This window comes from Poeciliopsis prolifica, unplaced genomic scaffold, assembly GCF_027474105.1.
Source record: "Poeciliopsis prolifica strain line A6 unplaced genomic scaffold, Auburn_PproV2 SCAFFOLD048, whole genome shotgun sequence".
Lineage (NCBI taxonomy): Eukaryota > Metazoa > Chordata > Actinopteri > Cyprinodontiformes > Poeciliidae > Poeciliopsis > Poeciliopsis prolifica.
The window spans coordinates 2,843,942-2,865,945 of NW_026562423.1; the positions used below are offsets into that span (position 1 = coordinate 2,843,942).

General features: G+C 40.1%; 2 protein-coding genes across 7 annotated transcripts in view; both read left to right on the forward strand.

Moving 5' to 3' along the window:
- wu:fj29h11 (uncharacterized) overlaps positions 1 to 3,104 on the forward strand; it is a 40,063-nt gene extending 36,959 nt beyond the window's left edge. For both annotated transcript variants that reach the window (XM_055057551.1, XM_055057550.1), the window contains exons 44-47: positions 65 to 295; positions 1,038 to 1,176; positions 1,758 to 1,923; positions 2,510 to 3,104. In XM_055057551.1, coding sequence (XP_054913526.1) covers positions 65 to 295; positions 1,038 to 1,176; positions 1,758 to 1,923; positions 2,510 to 2,914 — 941 coding nt within the window. In that variant the 3' untranslated portion in view covers positions 2,915 to 3,104. The remainder of the gene's footprint in view (positions 1 to 64; positions 296 to 1,037; positions 1,177 to 1,757; positions 1,924 to 2,509) is intronic.
- A 198-nt stretch (positions 3,105 to 3,302) lies between these two features.
- Positions 3,303 to 22,004, forward strand: bsk146 (brain specific kinase 146). Of its 5 annotated transcripts, none has more exons than XM_055057640.1 (7): positions 3,303 to 3,338; positions 3,673 to 3,790; positions 13,622 to 14,201; positions 15,613 to 15,867; positions 15,945 to 16,147; positions 16,774 to 16,965; positions 17,046 to 22,004. In XM_055057640.1, exons 4-7 carry the CDS (start codon positions 15,696 to 15,698, stop codon positions 17,799 to 17,801), a joined length of 1,323 nt encoding a protein of 440 aa, XP_054913615.1. In that variant the 5' UTR covers positions 3,303 to 3,338; positions 3,673 to 3,790; positions 13,622 to 14,201; positions 15,613 to 15,695; the 3' UTR covers positions 17,802 to 22,004. The 5 variants fall into 5 exon arrangements, with proteins under 5 accessions (XP_054913615.1, XP_054913616.1, XP_054913617.1 ...); XM_055057641.1 differs by having other exon boundaries at positions 13,729 to 14,201; XM_055057642.1 differs by lacking the exons at positions 3,303 to 3,338; positions 3,673 to 3,790 and adding an exon at positions 5,524 to 5,821.

Here is a 22,004-nt window from a genome sequence, read left to right on the forward strand (position 1 = left end):
TCAATAACACATTTAATCTTGTGTTTTAATCAATTAAAAGGCCTTTTTCCTCTCTGTCCTCCAGGTCAGGCTAAAAGTGACGTGGTAGATGCCGTCTTAAAGATGTGGCCTCCCCCTCCCGCTCCTAAAGACCGAGACCCAGAGAAGGAAGCGGGTCCCGGCAGAAGAAGCGGCGAGGCAGACCAGGCCCCCAGGAGCAGCAGGCCTGCAGACCCTCAGGGCCCTCAGAGAGTCCCGAGCCATCCTGGGGAGCCTCGTGCCGACATGGCGACCGTCAGCGCTCCAAAACCTCCAGGTGTGAACACACTGGCTGCTGCTTTTGAAACGACGGCACCTTGCAAAAGTATTCACACACCTCGAGTACTTTCACATTTCACTCCATCGCTTCCACAATGTGTTTATATTTAGTGAGTAACTGAAATGGACAGAAAGAAAAAAGGGGAAACGGCTTAGTAAAATCTGAAAAGTGTGGCGTGCCTTTAGAGTTTGTTATACTTAGTACTTTTTGAAATAACTCAGTCAGATTTAATAAACAATGTCTGTGAACTGGAATTTTCAAGTCTATTCCCATTACTCTAATGGGAATAGATCTGGACTTTGACTAGGCCATTTTAGTATGACAACTACCATCACAAATTTCACTTAATTCAGCCAAAGTGGTGAATTCATGTCACCTGTGCTAGTTGATGCATGTACACATACTCGAAGCATTTCACAGTCAATTTCACTAATTCATTGAAGAAAAGCATCTCCCACCTCATAATGTTGCCACTGTTGTGTTTAATAATGAAGATGCAGCTTAGCTTTTCACCACACAGCCAGAAAGTTATCTCAACAGATGAAAATGCTTGGAAAGAGTTTTCTCGTTCTTGAGTCGTAAAGTGACAGTGATTACTAGTTTGGAAGAACTCTAAAGCCGTGAGAGTCTTAAAAAAGACAAAAGAAAAAAACGTCTCTGCAACATTCACAGATTGTGTGTGTTCAGCACATTGTGTCAAAGCTTCCTGTTCCATTTGGTGTCGTCTGTCACCCGCCAGAGCGCAGCCAGCAGTCTGCGACCGCCGAGTCCCACAAAGCCGAGGGCGGAGAGGAGAGGCTGGCTCCTGCGGCGACGCCAAGTCCTCCATCTGAGCAGCCTGCAGAACCTTCCAGTAACCAGCCTCCTCCAAACAGCCTGTAGGTCGTCTCCTGTTTGTCTAACGACGTCTGAATTATGCATGTAGAAAACTAACGTTGGAATTCACCGGGACCAGTACTCCTGCTAACAATTAATTTAGTAATCTATCCGTTATTGTGACGATTAATCGGGACAGGAATATCCACATTGTACAGATATTTCATTTCACCACTTAAGCCTTTACTTTTCAAGATTAGAAATACATTAATAAATACTTAAATTAATATTTTAAATAACGTAAATAGTATATTGCCTAAAATGCATTACCATAGCATTCCTTTAGTAAAATGATAAAACTATTCCACTTGTGGAGTTTTGACTAAAAAGTCTTTATAAACAAATGTGTTTTCACCTTAAGTATAAGTATGTATATTTAGCAGTTTTGGCTTAATTACTGCTCTGAATATGTTGGGTTTTTTCACAAAACTGTCTCTTTTTTGAGTTTGTGTACCCCAGTTAACATTTAATCCATTACTAAATTAGTTGACGATCATTTCAAGAATTGATTGAAATCTAATTAATCGTTTGAGCCCAAACTGTTACCCTCACACATCCTTTCTTTGCCTGTGTTCCCCATCAGAGTGGGGCCTGAGGCAGTGGTTCCCAGCAGTACATTCCAGGGGACGTCAGCAGCTGGGAACATGCAGCTTCCTCTCCTGAACATGGACTTCCCCCAGTGGGTCAAAGACCACTCTCTTCGGACCACACTGGAGGACATGGAGCTCCCCTGCCGGAGACCCGACACCGTCAGTACTACCACTCTCTCTTTCTCTGCAAGGCTTTGATGGTCTGGTTGCGGTCAGATCGGTACATCTGATATTGATATCAGATGTACCGATCTGATATCAATATCTATTGGTCCTAATACTGAAAACAAATTAATCTTGCAGGTCTATTCAGGCTTATTCTGTGCTTTGTGCTATATGCAACGTCTTTGTTTAGTTTACACTTTACTTAGAATTCCTAATCTGTTGTAGGTTTGTTGTAGTTTTGTTTTTACATGTTTGACCAAGGTAGTCAACTTATTGTTTCTGTCAGTTTCAGTTTCGTTATTATTTATTTTACATTGGCTGTTCTACTCCTGATTATGTTTTTACACGTTTCACCAAGCTTCGGAAGCTACTGGTGTATTTAAGTGTGCTGTAGTGGTGCAGAGTTATCAAATACATGAGTAATTCAGTATATTTATGTCTGTTTTAAAAAATATATATTACTTTTTATAGTCAATTCAACAGTTTTTCTGTATCGGATCGGTATCGGCCGATACTAACCCTCAGATATCGGAATTGGAAAAAGTGGATCCCTGTTGATAATGACTCCATCCTTTTCCAGGTGGTGTTTTCAGACGAGCAGATGGACCTGGCGGCAGTGGGCGACTGGGGGGAGAAGCTGGTCAACTCCTTCCTGTGCCACTGGAGAGACAGCAGCGACCCCGCGCGGCCCACCCATGTCCTCTGGTGCAATCAGAGCGGTGAGAGCGGCCAGCCCTACGACTTCAAACTGGCCTTCGGAGAGGCGGGGGCCATATTTGTGGAGGTCAAGTCGACGGTGAAGAGAGAGAAATCCTTCATCCACATGTCGGCCAACGAGCTGGACTTCGCACTGAAAGAGAAGGAGCGCTACCACATCTACAGAGTGTACAGCGCCGGGGACGCTCAGAACGTCCGTCTGTGTCGCATTCAGAACCTGGCGCAGCATCTCCACACCAAGGACCTGGCTCTGTTTCTCTTTGTGTAGTTTATTTTTAGATCTGTACAAGTATTTGCACTCTATCTATCATAATGTTAAGTGTTTTATATAATTCACATTTGAACCTTTGTCTATTATGTATCAGGTGTTTTAATTTCCATGTGTGTCGCCACACTCTTAACTCAAGTTCCCTTTTTTTTATTCAAGAATTGCTTGTAAATAAATAATTTTTCATTCAGCTGAAGGAGTTCTTTATTATGACCTATTTGTGTTTCATGTATTTCAGTAACTTGGCTCATCAGTTGAAGCAGACGGACACAAAGAATTGCTTGGTTGCAAATTGGAAAGAGGATTACTTATTTTACAAATAAAAAAAATTAACGGAAGGCTGACTTTTGATGACGTATCACTAATAATTTTAAACAACCAGTTTTCACGCACAAACAAAAATGGGGAAAGCGACTTCTCTCAGGTGTGAACACACACTTAAATACATTCATCTCAGGGCTTAAATGTTGTGGAGGCAGTACTGTTTAACCTTATATGTAGTTTGTTTTTACTGCTGGACTTTTGTGACAGACAATTCATTCCATTATGTGACTTTTAAGTAGTTGAAGCTACCGCTAACTGGCTGCTAATATGGCCGTGTTAGCTAGCTTTTTGTAGCGTATCACTTTGCTACTCGCTCATTTATTCTGTGCTAAAAATCTTGACATTAATATATCTAAAAATGTAGCATTCCTTGGCGCATATACAAGTCTTCCATGTTCTTGTGACAGGACTATTTAATCTGACTTTTCTGTCAGGCACACGTTTGGGTCGCCTTTGCCGACATCTTCATTTCGTGACCGGAAGCGGTTGAGGCTACCGCTAACTAGCTGCTAATGTACGCTTGCTAACTGGCTAGCTCTGCGTCTGTCATAGGTAAGTGCGGGCGTCCATCTTTGTTGCCAACCAATTACTTGAAGAAGCTGGGCAGCACCACTGCACAACATACACAGTTTTATTTTGAACACTTATGCCGCGAAGCGGTTCTTAAGTCTCATTCATAAGGATCTTAAAAGACTTGAAATTTGACTCGGTGAAACTTGTGAAGGCTTTAAACATATTACACGATCTTAAAGGGGAAAGAGTGTGGCACAACCGCTAACCTAGCAAGACATTGCCCTCCATCTGACTAGCAACCACAACATCCTGAACAAGATGACATCTCCTGTGGTGAAACATCGCGGTAGTAGCGCTGCGATGTGGAGATGTTTGTGTAAAATATTGAAAATCACGTTTTCATATAACACGTAGAGATTTGTGAATCCCACCTGTCTAACTGTTGTAGGTGATTTTTTTAATTTTTATTTTTTGGAGCAGCTACTTCTGTAATGCAGGGGAGATCTTAGAAAACATCCTCTGGGGGAGAGACGGATTCCACTAATAATCACCTGGCCATGTTTTATGGAGCCGTTTCCTCCGATGGATGGGCCGCTGAAGCCTCTACTAATTGAATCGATGGCAGGACGCTTTACATCAGTCCAGGAGCAGATCCTAATAACATTCACCCAGCGCCACTGGATCACTAAAAAACGACTACTGCATTGTTTTCATTAAGGCCACATTTAGATTAGAAGTGCATTTATTGCACTGCACAGCTGTCCTTTTGTTCTGGACCGGTGCTGCGTTCAAGTGGGGCTTGTACATTTGGCTTTCTGGTATAAGTAGCTTCCTAACATCAAGGTTTTGGTCATTTTTGATGTTTCGTGTTAGTTTTCATTCACTTTCAGTGTGAATCTTCATCTTTTGACTTCTGAGGACCTCAAAATATTCAGCAGGTTTTGCATGGTCATCAGAAAATTTGTATGAATCATTATGAATAATTATTTATGTATTTTTATGATGTGAACATGTTTAATAGTCATTTCCCCCCTTTCTGTCTCTACTGCCACACATTGTCATTTTGTCCCTTCCGACTTGGCGGTGTGTCGCCATCTTCTGTGTGTCCTTCACACATATACTTAACAGCTATTCCCATTGCTCGTACAGTTTTTTCTTCCACTAAATTTATGATTATTTTCGGATGCAGCTTCTTTAGAAGTTTCTCATTTAGTTTATCTTGGTTGAAGAGGATGTTTCTGACAGCTTGGCAGCTGTTCTCATGGCCATGACATAACATTTAAAATACAGTTGTTAGTACTCTTGTTTACTGTATTTAAAATTTTGATTAGCTTCTGGTCATAATTATTCAAAACAATAGTGAAACTCTCGCATTGGCTTATATTATTAATAATTAATAATAATTAGTTGTTTTTTGACACTTTTTGTTTTTTGCAGAAAGTGATTTATTTTTATTTTATTTTATTTATCTATTATATTCAAACTCAGGTGGTGTGAAACGAATCTATCAAAACAATACTATTGTACGTAAATTGACTTTTTTTTAATCAATATTTCAATTTACAAGGACGCACCTGTAGATATACTTCAACTATTCATTTATTTCTATTTAATTAGATTTTTGTTTGGCTGTATTTAGCGCGTTTGCGTGCACCGTTAATATTTCCGATGACCCACGAAGGCAGCATAGTCTGTACGGAGACAGCGAGCAGCGGCGGCTCCCGGCGGAGCGGCGCTGTGATTGGCCTAAGCCTCGAGGAGGGGGAGGGTCTTTCCCTCTCCCCGTTCCTTCCTCGCGCCGTCTTCATCTCGCCTCCTCTCCTCCCAACCTGGAGACCAGAGCGATGCGGAGACAATAGGACGCAGAGCCGCAGGGAGGGGAGCAGGATGCCCGGATCCACATCCAGCAGCGACACACGGCTCTGCGGAGGCTTCTGGCTGGACGCGTCGGTCAGACTCACCTCACTGTAGTATGCGCTCTCGTCGACCTGCCTATTTATTATTATTATTATTATGAGTCTGCGTGGACAGGGTGGACACTACAGCCTCCAAATGGGAACCCACTGAAGGGTGAGTATTGGGAGAAATCTCCAGTGTCTCCTCACCTGCACCCCAACCTCCTCAGTGCAGACAGCAGCATCATGTCCTCCTGTGCTTTAACTCACCCATCACCTCTGATGGCTGATGGGTCAGTGCACACCAGCACTGATCATAAACAATGCGCTCTTGAATGCTGATGAATTCGAGTCTTCAATATTTTTGAATGGTTTTATCGATCACAGCGCTGCTTTCCATTCTTGTGATGTGTTCTGTGTCATTTTGCGTAACGCGTAGAGGGGGTTGGGGGTCATTGTGTGCCTGCAGCGTCTTCTGCATGTGCGTTTGTTTCTTGTTCTTCCAAGCGCTGTGAAGTGCTTGTGATTTTCCTCTAACTCTGAGCAGACTAAGATTCAACACAACACTGACTCCCAGAATGCTGATGATGGCTGTGAAAGGCTACCTGAACACAGTGTTTACATCTTGAGTGGCTGCAGCACAGCACTCTGCTACTAAGAGACGGTGATGCAGATTTTGGTGGATTTTGTAAGAGAGAAAAAAAAATGATAATATTAAATATACGTCTTTGTTTTATACATGCATCAATTTTAGTTTGTCTTTGAGGACTGAGCTTCTTGGCAGATTTTAATTTATTTCTCTAAAGGGCGAGGAGCTTAGTGATAAACCTAAATCTGATATCAGGTACAAGAGAACAACAGTGGAGATGTTAGCAGAATTTTTGGGAAAACTAAGATTTAAGAATCTGTGGTCAAGGGTAAAATAAAACCCTTTAGTTTTGACTCGTTCGCTCTATTGTGGGTTTTATGCTTTCAAGTTAATAAAAAACAAACAAACTGAAATGCTACTTGTGTTTTAATGGAGAAATGAAGGTTTATCAATCTAAAAATCTCTTGTCAGTGTAGAATAGTTCAGGTCTGACAGTGTTTTAGATTTTGAACCAAATGAGTCGACCTAAACATTCCAATATTTTCTCTTTTGTAGCCAAAATACTGAAGCCACAAACGATTTAACAAGTGATGTGGCATTTTGTGTGCTTTTGTAACCCGGTGTGCCTGAAGATGTCCTTATTACCCGACTGTGTTGAGACACCAAAGCAACCGAGGAACTACTTCAAAACAAGAGCCTCAAATGCAGTTTCAGGATGAAAACACTCACCTCTTATTTCTCCAGACAAAGTGACTCGTTGACAGTAATTCCTAACAGCTGTGTTTTTATCATTACAATGAATATTAATTTTTAACTATCTATAAATCTCTTCATTCTAGAGTTACTGAGTTTAGTCATTGGAGTTTAGAATTAAAGTGAACAGTGAAAATATCCAGTCTAAAAAACAAAAACGAATATAGCCCCTATATGAAGCACTTCATGGTTAACTTACTGTTTGGTAGTTCAAGTATGAAAAATTCAGTTAATTTTGGCCAGAAGTTTGGCTATTATGGATCTTTGTTAAATCTGCCAAAATAATTTTTTTTTATAAATAAAAATCCAGGTAAATACCCTGGACAAATCAATTGGAGGAGGAGCCTGGTTGTTTGCTTGTGTCTGCTGATCAGAGAAGATCTTGTCCTTTATTTCACACTGAAGTCGACTCACTGCACAACTACAAACACTCCAGCATGATGAGTCACAGCTTCCAATGTGGGTTACATGAACAGTCTGGGGCGAAACATCAACGTTGCCAGTGAGAGTCCAGTTGTGGCGGCAGCTTTGCCTGTCATTTGTTCTCATCGGACTGATAACGTGGTGAATGTCTTCACAACCAGCTGAAGAATCAGAACATATCACAGTCCAGGATTTAGTAGGGATACTATTTAACCTAACACATTGTGTTGAGTACTATTTACTCAACACAATGACTCAGGTATTTATTTGAAAAACGTGTGTGTATGTGTGTTTGCCTTTAGGTAACCGTGGGGTCCAAAACCTTAATGAAGCACCAACTTTTGAGGACTGCCTAAATTTAAAAAATTATATTTTGTTTTTGAATTGAGGTAGAATTACATTGTTTCATGGTTTACGGTTAGGCATCCATTGATTAAGGCTTATAGTCAGAGAAATGCATTAGTGCAAGAACTCTGGGGAATTCAAATGCAAATTTAATTCGGGTCCAATGGGTCGATAAATGGGCTCCCTGAAAAGAGGGAAAAGTGGGTCTTCAAGTATCACATTGTGGTTCTGATCAAGAAATTTTTTAAATGATTGAAGACATTAGCCAGTGTTCAAACTTGAGGTGGTGAGACCTCATTACGTAATTGTTTTGTTTTTCGCAACGTTCCATTGCACAACTGGTAAAAATATATATCAAGTGTCTGCACTGAGTGAAGTAAAAATTTTATCCAGCAAACCAAAAATATTATTAAAATGCAAATGTGAAGTTTCACACTTTGACATATAGTACATTAAAAATTCAACTATTGATATTTATTTTTGCAACACTGTACAATATGATAAAGTCTGGAATATTCTAAATAAATAAAAAACAAACAAACCTTCACAAATAAGCACTCTTAGAAAAAATGAAAATGTCAATATGTTCACAAGATGTAAAACCAAAGTAAAATTTCTTGCTTGTGTGCTTAAACACATAAAGCTGAATTTGAATGTAGATTTACTACGCAGTGACAACCAGTGGCACAAACAGTAATTTACAATCAACTTCGTTGTGTTGCTGAGTTGAGGTGCAAAAGTTTTGTTTCTTTTCAAAAACGCTTTTTAAAAATCCATATAGCATCATTCCTTATTCCTCTTTGTAGTAAACACTGGACAACCTACTGCTATATGGAAATGCACTTTTTATTATTTTGACCATTTTTGAATTCTGTGGTCTTCTATGACTAATGACTGGAATTTCTGGTATTATAATATATAATTGTGTGGAAAGTGTCTCAATGTTTGAAGGGGACTTTAGGCCTTGCAGAATCCCTAAACGTCATCTCAAGCCCCGACCAGTTGAGGCAGATGGCCACCCATGCTGAGTCTGCTTCTGCCATCGGTCTCTTTCTGCTGAAAGGGTTTTCACATCTCTACTGTGGCACGTTGCGCTGATCACTGCATTTAAATTACATACATGGATTTGGTGATAAATTTTGGTAAATGAGATTCAGTTGAATTTATTTTTATTCTTTATTTTTCATTGAAAGAGACCAGCAGCTGGAATACAATAATATGTGTTGGTTACACAGACCCATCCACACACAAAATGACCCCTATTTCAATTAATAAAGGTTTCACAGTTCACTTTAATTTCAAATAAGAAGACATACCCCAGCCCAGGTTTCTTTTCCATATGTCACTTTTTTGCTTCTGTACCTTTAAGGTGGTTTTTGTCAAGAAAACATGCACTGAAACTCAAACTCCGTTCAGTGTAGAACAATTGTTTTCAGGTATCATCAGTCGACATGTAGATTTGATTTTGAACTAGCATCTGGTGGACGAATTTATAAGCTGTGAAATGAATCCTTAGGGTTATCTATACCAACAAGAACTTCCATTCCTCCAGTGGTCATATATCCTGGCACTTAAATAAAATATTTTTAAAAATTTACAGAGGAATGGGACGACTTCAGGAGACATGATCATCTATCTATCTTGTGATCAAGTCCAGGGAGGAATCCAGACTCCTCTCTCTCCAGTGGGACTTTCCAGCTCATTCTGATGGATCTCAATGCATACCCAGGCAAGAAGAGATAAATAGTCTCCTCTCAGTGGAATGTGGCCCAGAAAACCTCCAAAATAAAGCACCAACGAAGCCACCTGCACCCAGGATCTCGTTTTTTGGTCGTAATCCATATGTCATGACCATAGGTGAGGATGGGAGCATCAATGAACCGGTAAATCGAGTGCTTTGTTTTCTGCCTCAGCTCTTTCTTCATTGTGACAGACCGGAGCACCACCTGCAACTGCATTTTTAATATGACCACTGTGAGCAGGCAAACTGGGTCATTTAACTTGATTTGTGAGCTCTGGTAGATTTGGGTGTTCTTTGCAGAAGATGTTATTGCAGCTTTTTTTAATGCAAAAATCAACTGAAGCATAAAGCAGGTAAAATATACAACAATATTAATAAAATGGACTTGATAAAGTTCTTTCAGAGCAAAATCTAAATGGCTCTACCTTCAAAACTGAGGAGGTAGTTGGTCTAGTTGCACCACTCATTAGTTGTTTGCACTGAGTAAACAAATTAATTGTCATATTAACATGTCTGCCATGCTTAGAATTTTCTGTGTAGAGAAAATGTTTTGGGCTTATCTGACCAGAGAATTGTTTTCTGTTTATGATGGATGGTTTATTTTTGCTTGTTTTGATGTACTGAATGGAGCGCTGAAATGTTAAAAGCTTGAGATATCACTTTATAAGCTGACCCTGAATATACCCTCTCCACAACTTCATCCCTGAGCCATTTGTTGTGTCCCTTGAGCTTTATTGGTACTGTTTGTTCACATAACCCTTCCTAAGAAATTTGAATGTGCCGAATACAAATCGCACACCACACTTAATCAGACTTTTATTTGTCGGTTCACAAGAACCAAACTGAAACTTAATACTCTTAGCTTTGAATGTTGCTATAAATCCCCTACATCTGCTGCTGTATATGTGGGTATAGTTGGCTGAAGGTGTTCTCGTTATCTTTTCTTTGCTGCTCAGTGGTCCCTGTCATAACGTCCCGCTGTCCCTGCCTCTCCTTTCTCATTATTTTCCCCTCATACTGCCTGGTGCCTGTCAGTGCCGAATTTCTTCGTCTTGCACCAAAAATGAGTTTGATTCTGTGCGTATGAGTGGTCAACGTCTTCTGACCATGCCAGCATTTTCATTGGAAAGACAAATGACTAAACCTCTGTCACTGTATAAGGAAACGATGTGGACTTATGCTCCACATGCATAAAAGAAGATGAAGACAGCATTGCTGTAATTGTTGGAGGACAGTGTGGCTGCATGAGCGGAGGCGGACGTGGCGGCAATCATCACCTTGGCCAGCAGAATATGCTTGGCCAGTCAGCGATGCCTGCTGGTTGCATAAGCAGTCTGGGATTTAGTCAGCTGCGGGCTGTAGTTGCTGCACTGTTTTCACACAGCCTTAAACCTGGTGGCACAGAGTGTCAGTGTGGAGCTCAGAAAACAGAGGAGGAGGAGGGAGGCAGGGAGGATTTGTGATCAGCTGAAAGGTACATGATGTATTTTGTTTCTGTTTCCAGAACATTGAATGTTGAGCCTTATGGGAGTAAACAATTCAGATGGTTTTAAAGTCACAAGTAAATATTTATTACAACCAGAGTTTGGAAAAAACATGATTAATTTTTTGGCCCTTGTCAATAGTCAGCCTCCTTTTAATTCTGTATTCTGGCTTGTTCGTAAGATTTGGTGCATTATGAGACTGGTAGTTTCATAATGGATGATATTATGAGATTGGTAGTTTTGCACATTTCAGTTATTTATTTCAATAAAAACTAAGCCTCAATCTTTGAAAGGCTAAAGAGTCCAAAAGATAAATCGCATGTACTCCCAAACAGTTTCAGTTTCTTTCCTAAAGATTATTATTTTTCACATTATACATCAACAGAGAGGCTGGAGACTCAAAATAAGATTTCATTAGCATCAGTGATGAATTCAGTGACTAAATCAGAGTGAGAACAGAGATATATCAACGCAAGCATATTTTCTACACTATGTCAACTATGTAAGGCTGAACAGATTACACTGGAGTTCCTCTGAATTTCCTTTTGGGCATTCAGCTTCTATAAATAACTGAATATGCTGGACCTTAAAATATTTTTAGACTTTTTGTGATTTCACAGTTACCTTTAGAGCCGAGATTCTTTAGAGAATTGCAACAGAAACTGTTGTTTCAATTAACCTTGTTAGCATTACCATGCAAACATGATACTGAACAAAGTGGATTGAAACTGCTTCTTTTCCTAACATAAATAATCAATGACCATTCACAGACAGACATCTAAAAAACATTTTAAATGTTGTCCATGTATCTAATTATATTGTAGATATTTGAAAAGAGAAATTATTATTGGCTAAAATAAGTATATCACGTTTTGGTCTCAAAATTCTGTATTTCTGTCTACAGCTCAAGTGGTTATGCATTCAAGATAAATAAATGACTGAGTAGGAGCCGGAAGACATGGTTAGACATAGCAAACATAATTTTAAAAAATTGCATTAAATGGAATGGTCAACAATGGGGCTATTATAGGCATTATCTATTTTACTAGTATGGATTCAGTCAACATTATTATGAAAGAATCCTTTAGCTGTACTCAGTTTGCTGAATATCAGTGCAGTTTGCTCCTTAGCAGTTGGTTCAGTTTTATCATAAAGGTAATTAAAAGGATTAAGGAACATCTGATAAACCTTTGAGATCTAACATTATCGTCCCCATAAACCTGTTGGGCCCTGCAACATTGTGGACTTTAAGGCACTCTGACCCCATTTGCACAGAAAACAGACACAAATGTGTACATAGATGCAGGACTGCAGTCTCTCACACACTGATGATTAAATCCATTGTGTGTCTGATGAAAATATACACAAACACTCCCAAACACACATTTGAATATCTATTGAGTCCAATATCAGAAACCGGAGAACCTTATTTCACAGGGAAAGCAAAAATGTAGAATTTGATATAATGACTTCTATTTAAAATGGCTCACTTTATAGGTCCATAAAAGTGAACAATAAAACTTGTTCCCGAAAAAGTAAAAAAAAAAATTTAAAAAAAAATTATGAAATGTTAATAAGACCAATAAATCAGTAGGCAGTACTTTCCAGATGGCAATTAAAATTTTAATTTGAATTAATTTTAAGTTCGAAAGAATGAGACAAAGATAAGATCTATCATTGCTGTCTCAACTCCTGGGAGATAGAAATGACTCATACTAGTTAAAGTATGTATTTGAGAGCCCTACATGGAGCACATTTTTGTACCTTGGGAAACATTCACAGAGGAGATGTGGAAAACTTTCTGCGCTGCTGCAGCAGGAGATGGTGGTGGGATTTGTGGCTTCCCTTTGTGTCTACATTTTCACGAGACAGTTGAGTTTGTTTCTGTTTTCTTTGCTGAGCAATGTGTACATACATTTCCTAACAACTTTGAAATCCTAGTTAGGCACAGGAATTTACCTTCTTCATTGCTTCTGCCCAACAGCCAAGCTGAAGAAAAATCCATTTTTAGTGAGTGGGAAAATGAGTGAACTCTAGCTAGCTCATAGTTTCCCCCAGTGTATCATAAGCCTGGCGGGCCATGAGTCCCCACCAGGCTAAGCATTGTTTATTTGTTAAATAAACAATTCAATCTCAGTCCAACCACTGGACTTAGCAAGTTTTCTGGGGGAAACCTTGTAGTTGGTTTATCATTTTAATCCAAAGGAAGAAATTAAAGAGTTAACATTTTGAGCATCTAGCACAGCTTGCATTACTGAAAGAGCAAGTATTTTCTGGAGAAACTAGATCATTTAACTGAGTTTTTCTAAAGGCTCCTGATGTTTCCAAATCAAACAAGTCCCACTTAGGGCAGGAGGTTTTTTCTTTCTCCCCTAAGTAACAAGGTTAATGTGACTTCATTGTTTTAATTTTGTGTACTTCTCTTTACATGTACATTTGATAACATTTATGGGATTTAAGAGAAGCTACTCAAGGTAATCGTAGTTTCAGTACATGGACACATACACAAGCAGGACACACGCAAACTATATGGATGAAGTAAGCAGTTCTGATCCATGACAGAAACAAATAGCCTGGTGTGACCACAAATCCCTGGCCTCTCTTTGAAATGTGTTTGTGTGTGTTTATCACATGTGTCAGGGACAAAGAGAGAGCACAGGGCCTATGTGCTGCCATGCATCACCCAAACTGACTCATCCCTCCTCACCTGCTGCCATCAACCTCTCTCTCTGTCCATATCACTCAAGGAGATCACACCCCCACCGAGAAACATCAAGGCCTGTGGTGGGAATGACGAGGGCTGGCTTCACATGACATGAGTTACGAAAGCTTGCAAGCTCTTTTTTTGGACATCAAAAACTGGAAAGCCTGAGAAAGTGTGATGTAAAGTGGATTTCAGAGGAGATTGGCAAAGGAGTGCGTTGAAGATAAGAAAATGCTGTAAATATCAGAGCTATCCAACTCCTCTGAGGAGCTTATGTAATGGTTCTGTGTTCGGCTGCATGTGTGTTCCTGCGTTTCCTCCACTCGCACCTGGATCTATAGGCTGTAGGTCAGGACTTGGATCAGCCTCCTCAGAAAGGAGAGAGAGAGAGAGAGAGAGAAAAGAAAGAAAGCAAGAATAATCACACTGCAGTAGGAAATGGATCTGCTGGAGCTGACTGTTGTTGGCTTGCTGCTTTGTGTGTACGTGTGACTCAGCTCCCAGCAGCCACCCATGGTGAGTAGCTTTTCGAATTACTTAGGCCTTCACTGCAGATAATTAGCATTTTCAGTGACGACCACACTGCAGATCTGACTGACAGACTGGGGGGTTTAAATATCCGTCCTGCAGCACTCGCCCTGAAAACCACGTCACATATAACAGAAACAGCAGACTTTGCTTCTGAGGACACACAGTACCTTGCAAAATAGTTATTTTCTGATGTTGCATCCACAACCTTAAGGGCATTTTATTAGACTTTATGTGATAGACCAAGAGTCTGCAACCTTTACAGTTCCAAGAGCAATATTTGCCTTTAGGCTACCAAAACAAGACCTGAGCCAGAAATGTAAAATAAATAAATAAATACAACTTAAAAATTTTGATAAATAGCTACTTCAGGAAATTTTTGTCATCTTTAAAGAACTTGATTATATTTACGTTTTAAAGTTTTAGAATAAAGAATAACATAGAAAAGAAGACAAGTTTCCTGCTGTGAGATGTTTAAATTTGTGGAATTATTGTAGTTCCTCTTATAAATAGAGCAAATAAAGTAAATCTCCTGTGATACTTAGTTATTTTATCAACTTTTCTGCAAAACAAAAGTATATAACAGCCACATTTGGGATGTCCTGTCTTTAGATTCAGCAGTTATTTACAATACAATCAATATAAACCCAATCTTCCTTAACTCCACAGAAGCAAATGTTTTCACACACTGTCCTCAAAATTTGTTGCGTTTACACAAACCAAGCCCATCTCTCACGGTAGCCGTGAACACATGAACAAATCAACTCGATTCCTCTTGAAAATCAGTAGCGTTCAGTGAGAAACCATGCTGCAGCTAAAAGGAGGAAGCCTGGAACATGAGGAAATCTCACTGCGATGCTGCAGGTGATCCACTGAGCAGAAGGACGGACCTGAACAGACTTGATCATTTCAGTCATGACCGCTTGCCAACAGGACTTTTCACAGATTTCTCAGCTATCTTAAGTGAAAATAAAGGTGTAAAAAGGAACTGCACAAGTTGTTTATGGCGGTGAGCCTCCAATATGTTACTGTTGATTGTTTTCACAGCACAGATGTGTTGAAAATCAACAGGCTTGGAGAAAATTGTAGCACTAAACACGTCTAAACTACGTTTGGGTTTAGTCAGTTCTTTTTGGATAAAGGAGTTTAGGCTTTGTTGACTTCATGCTTACTGTTACGGTGTTAGAAACTGATATAATATATACATTAATATGTTGTCTTGATTATGTTTTCAGACCTGTCTTTTTATGACATTGAACTGTTTTTATTCATATATTTACTTTTCTTTCTAATTTGTAAACTTTTCTTTAAGAAAATCTTTAGCTTAGTTTTTGAAATTCTGAAAAAAGCTTCAATACATGTAACTAAAAAATCACGTCCCTGTCTGGTTTTTGTGCAGTGACCTCAGCTGCTAGCTGCTTCGCCTCTCCTCACTGACCAACACTTCTTCACCCCAGCCCGTCGTTGGAAACAGCTGCCACCATGAGCTCCTCTCCGCTGGTTTCTCGAGCTAATGTGGACATCCTGGACGAGTTGCAGCTGATCGCTGCTCAGAACCTGGAGAGGCTGGAGGTCAACAAGTACTATGAAGTGATCCGGGAGCTGGGGAAGGGTACCTACGGCAAGGTGGACCTGGTGATCCACAAGATCCGAGGTGAGGGACTTAGCATGTGGACACATTTTATGCTGCTTTTTCTGAGAAGGCATTCACAATCTTTCTTTTCTCAAAAGGTACAAAAATGGCGCTGAAGTTTCTGAAGAAGAAGACGACGAAGCTGAAATCATTCCTTCGGGAGTACAGCATCTCGCTATACCTCTCCCCCTGCCCCTTCATCATCAACATGTACGGCATTGCCTTTGAGACGGACGAGTACTATGTCTTCGCCCAGGAGTATGCTTTGGCAGGAGACCTCTTCGACATCATTCCCCCACAGGTGCCGACTTATAGCCGCCATTCTGATTGTTTCTTAATTCACAACATTCACCAAAACGATAATTTAAGTCATTTGACCAGTAAAATAGTATAACAGCAGAGCAGTTTCCCTTCAAAAACAGTCCAGGTTCAATCATTCTCAGCCGACACAATCGAGCATCTTGTGGTGTTGTAGTCTTTGTTCCTACATAGACTGCTATCATTTTGACTTATCAGAAAAGACATTACATGACGAATAGACTGACTCTACTTTCATATTACATCAGCATTAGTTTCCTCTTCAACACTGACTATGTCATTCTCCATTATTTGTTGGTTTTGAAGCAACTGTCAGAACCAACTGGATGAAAATGCAAACTGTCACTGTAGTTTGTGCTCTAAATCTCTTCCCATGAATAAATAAGAAGATTACCTTGTTTCCTAAAAAGTAGTAAAGACTTACAAGCATTTTGTCAACCCAAGCGTGTTGATGTCGCAACCCATAATATTCCTCTTCCTGAATGGCATTGTCTGATGTTATATTTGAGAACTTGAAGGGATCTCAACTCTTTTGTCTGCCCTCCTTAATGGCTCTAATTTGGAAAGTCCTAACTGTACGACATGTTCTTCTTCCATCTGGTCTTTCAGGTTGGTCTACCTGAGTCAGTGGCAAAGCGTTGCGTGCATCAAGTGGCCATTGCTCTGGATTATCTACATTGTAAGAAGCTCGTCCACAGGGACATCAAGCCTGAAAACATTCTCATTTTCGACAGAGAGTGTCGCAAAGTCAAGCTTTCAGACTTTGGCATGACCCGTCGGGCTGGCTCGCCTGTAAAAAGAGTAAGTCCCCATTGAACTTTCTTGATCGCTATGGGCTCTTTTTTCTGACATGGTCCTGACCTGTTGCTGTTTCTCCCCAGGTGAGTGGCACCATTCCCTACACGGCCCCAGAGCTTTGCGATGCCTCCCGCCAGGAGGGTTTCTGTGTGGACTACAGCACCGATGTCTGGGCTTTTGGTGTGCTGCTCTTCTGCATGCTGACTGGCAACTTCCCTTGGGAGAAGGCGCTTCCCACCGATACGTTCTATCAAGAGTTCATCCACTGGCAGAGGAGGAGGACGAACACGGTGCCATCGCAGTGGAGGCGTTTCACCGAGCAGGCACTGCGAATGTTCCGCCGCCTGCTCTCGGTGGAGCAGGACCGCCGCTGCTCCGTTAAGGAGGTATTCGGGTATTTCAGCCACTCCTGGATGCTGGATGCAGAGCATGACAACAATGGCAATGCAGGGGGGAGTGGTAGCGCGGAGATGGTTGGTGGGAGCAACATAGGAGGAGGAGGAGGGAATGTGCGAGGAGATATGGAGGGCACCATCTCTACTTCTTCATCAGGAGAAGAAGATGAGGAGCTCCTGGTGGAGAGGATGAAGCAGCAGACTTTGTCGCCTCGTTCACCGCTCTCGCCCCTCTCTCCAATGTCTCCCATGGTGGTGGAAAGAGGCAGCGGTGGTGGCGGGGCCAAGGGAGCAATGATGGACCCGGGTGGAGGACATCATTTTGTGTCTGTCTCCACTAACAGCTCGGTGTCGTCCACTAACAGTTACGACCGAATGCCACGGGAAAGCGGTTCCCCTGGCGGTCGCTTGCTAGTGGCTACACCCATTGAGATCTGCGTGTGAGCATGACGAACTCTGCGACTGACTCAACCCACACTTCCATACCTCTCGAACTGCAATAGTTGTGCATGCATCGAAACAAGACCAGACTAAAAGTACTAACGTGTATCCTGTTTTCTACATCTCGGGAAGAAAGTCAACACGTTGAAGACTTAGGAGATCTTAATTGAAGGCACATAGAGAAAGATCTTTGATTGGATGTCATCAGGAGAGGCTTTGTTTACAATCCAGGGACATTTTGAGATGCATTTCATGAGAATATAAAGAAAAAGTGAGAAGCTCCGTGACTAAAACCATCAGAAAAGAAAACCAAAATGTATTTTATAGAGCAATACTTGCAGCAAAAATAATTTGAGGGAAGACTTCACAAGCTGTGATGAAGCGACGAAGGACTTGTTTCTATGATGAGGACTAAAACAGAACTCGAAGAAACACCCTGGTTGACGAAGTGAGACAAAGTGTAACAAAAATGTGAAAGTGTGTTTGTGTGTATGAATCTTAAAAAAGTGTATTTTGCTTTGAGATACAATTTATTTATTTAATCGTACAGACTAAAATTGTTTTTTCTATTTTGTTTCTTTTTGTTTTTTATAATGTAGCTTTCTTTTTTTTTCCACTTTAGTGAATACTGTAAAATGACTTCCGACTCCTCTTCCCTGTGCAACACTTGCGGTCGGCTAATAAGTCGGGGTGTAACGATTTGTCCAGCTCATGAGATATTGTGATCCGTGACACTGAGTTCACCACAGAGATTTGACTCACAAATAATGTGAAGGGTTCAAAAAAATCACAAAATGTATTTTGAAAAATGTCCATTTAAGGTGAGAGTTATTGATTTCAGATCTGTTATGGTTTATGCTTACCTTAATTCACAAGTTAAATCTAAACTAACATTTTTGTTTTCATCCAGTTTTTGTCAGATTTATAGCTAGAAATGATCAAATATGCTTCCTTAAAATAATACTAAAAACATATTTAGTTAAATGCCTATAGGAAGTTTTGTGTCAGATGCTAGTAGCTTTAGCATTGTTAGCTTCTGTTGGCTTCCCTATAGCGTATCAAAATTACTGATTTAAGTCATGGTGTCAACTTCCAAATGCTAATTTATCAGATTGTTATCATCCAGCCCAATTTGCCATCCTCAATTTGTGGTCAACTCAGTTAACGCAACACTATCATTTTTTTTCTTACTTTGGATAAACAAACTGCAAAACAATTTCCAGATGTAGCTTGAAGCACTTAATGTCAAATCAGGGACTCGAATCTGTTTCACCAGGTGATCCTGCCCCACATATTAGCTAGACAAGAATATGTGTGTGTGACAGAAATGTCAACACATTTCAGTATAACGAGATTTCGCACCACAAAACACTGTTACACCCCAACTGATGAGCAAACCGGTGTTAATGCTCGCACCAGAAAAATCTAACACTATTCGCCTAACTTTAGGTGAGAGAAAATGACTATGATGTCTCTATTTTTATATTTACTCCTGAAATTCTTTTATCTTTGAAGCTTCACAGGAAAAATCTGTCAGCGACGCTTTTTGTTTTCATTGTGTTTTATTTTTTACCGAACATGTGTTTCCTTTGACACTGCTATTGAAATACTGTATGTAGACTAAAAAGAGACGATCTTAGCTCAATTTGGAAGAAAAAAGAAAATAACACCAACTTTATAGCTGCATGACTTGCTCACACTTACAGTAAAAAAAAAAAATTACACTTGTGAAAGGAAAAGGTTTTGACAAAATATGTCATCATTTTTGCAGTAGCACACCTTCTCGCATTGTAATCAAGACTGAATACCAGTGTTATGATCTCTCGAGAATATCTGGTACTATAAAAAAACAAAACAGTAATTAGTTTTTACTCTGTGTGAAATATCTGTGTTATTGTGTGATCATCTCACCACTTTAAAGAACAGCTAAAAAAATAATAAGCATGAGGGCACTGGAGCGAGAGGCTGTAATCAGAAACCTCTGTTTCATCTGAAGAGCTTTATTCTAAATGGCCTTTGATGAGGTAGTGAAGCTTTTTGTATTTTTTATCCGAGTTAGAATAATGGCAAAAAAAGCAAAAAAAAAAAAAGCAAACCATTCCTGTTTTTTGACTATGAAAAAATAATTTAAGAAAAATGATATTTTCCAAGGCTTAAAAATCATGTGTAGGAATGGCTTTCGCTTTCCACACATTAACCTGCATGAACATGTATGTGCTAAAAACGCTCTCTTGTGAAAACCTGCGCAGTGTTTCTCCAACCCCAGGCCGTAGTAACCCGTAGATGTAGTGCAGCCGCTGCCGACGATGTGTTTCTTTATCTTGTGAGTGTCAGTAGCCTCAGCATGGATACTCCCCGACGGAGGAACAGCCAGTCCAGCTAAAGCCCGTACGTTTGTGCATTTTCATCATCAGTGGGCATGTATGCTAAGTACATCTTGTGACATCTCTGACCTCATCAGCAGCCTTCTGGTTCAGAACAAAGGACTGTCCTGATGCAGAAACTGTAGCCCCGCTGTTTTCTCCAGCTGGCTGTGAGCTACACGCTAAATTCACATGACCGCGTGAAACCTGTACATGAGCTCATGGAGCAATTAAAGCACCCGGTAGATACGGTTAATGGCGTCTTTGAGTTATTGGGGTTTATTTTGCACAGTTTGAAAAGTCAGGGAATTCCTATTCCTATTGAGATACATGGGTGTTGTAATTCTTGTGTTTATGTCTCGTAGGTTCCCCATTGAGAGGCATTTTAACCTTTTACTTGTTTAAAGTGGACATGGGGCCATGACAAGTAACCAGGTAGATAAAGCGGCTGCTCAGGTAAAACGCAGGAGCTCATGGTGTGGGAAAACAAAGGTGCGCCACCTATCACTTGCTTTAAGGTAATCCAGTTTTAAAACAAGCAACGAGCCGCGTGCTAACATTGGCTCATAGCCTGAGCTAACTGAGCTAACAGGAGTTTTGCTGTTAAGAGTCGAATGAGAAAAAGCGTCAAATGTTCCGTTCAATAAGCAACTAAAAGCTTTGGCTATGCCAGATTTTTATCTGAAGTTCAACTCCAAGTTGTTCTAATTGTAAAATGTGAAGTTATTTTGGCAGCAGACGTTTCTGTGTCCTGAGATAATATTCCAGAAATATTGACTTGGAGGTTATTGCTAAGTTTCAAATGTCCTAGCAAAGATACATTCATGCCTGCATTTGGACCACGAGAGAAAGAATCCATTTTTCTGGACTAAATATGGACTTTAATATGTTAACATGACCTTTCCTCCGATGTCAAGGTTCTGCCCGCTGTTAGCACAAAGTTTCCAAAAGTGTTTAGTGGCGATAACTCCAGTGGTTAAAGAATGCAGCGATAAACAGAGAGAAACAAGAAGTTATTTCAAAAGTTCTGCTAGAAAATAGCTGCTAGAATTTGACTTATTTTCAAAATGATTACAGCAGCTTCATGGAAGTTTACCCCTTTTTGAAATTGCTTCTAAAATTTAAAATTCTAGAATTTGGATTCCAAATTAAGATTTTGCCCATTAACTAACGTGGCAATTGAGTATTACTTTAGTTTCTATATTCATGAATGTGTTAAACTGAAGAAGACATGACTAGTAATTATTCAGTTTTAGAATCCATCATCATCCGAATCCCACCAGCAATACTGTGTATGTTAAATGTAGCAGGAATTTTACTCCGGGCGTTTTCGTTAACTGGATGCACAAACTGGACGTTTTGTTTCAATGTTGAATCATTGATGTCAAACTTTTCTGTTTGTTTCATTTGAGAATGAACAGCTTTGTAATCTTGTTGTTGGTTTGGTAAGAAATTTAGGGACTTGCAGGCCAAAACCAGAGTACGTAATCGGTTTTACCCTCACTCGTTTTCTTTGCTTCGAAAAAACTTTTGTGCTTGAGCTGAAAATGGCGAAATACATTTAGATTCCCGAGTTGGTGGAAGCCACTTGGCCCTTTTCGTTTCCTAGTGTCTGAGTCTGTGATTGCTGCTTCGTCCTCTCATCCATAACGTGATTTGTGTGTGTAATGAAATCCCTTCGTCTGTTTGGTGACATATTTCCCATCATTATGATTTTAGCAGAGTTTTGATGAGTAGATGACCACAGCACTAGAACTCCTACCCACTTTTGTCTTTGCAAAACATCCGTCTTCCTGTAAGCTGAGATTTAGTCAATAAAATGAGAATATGTGTTGGAGTGAAA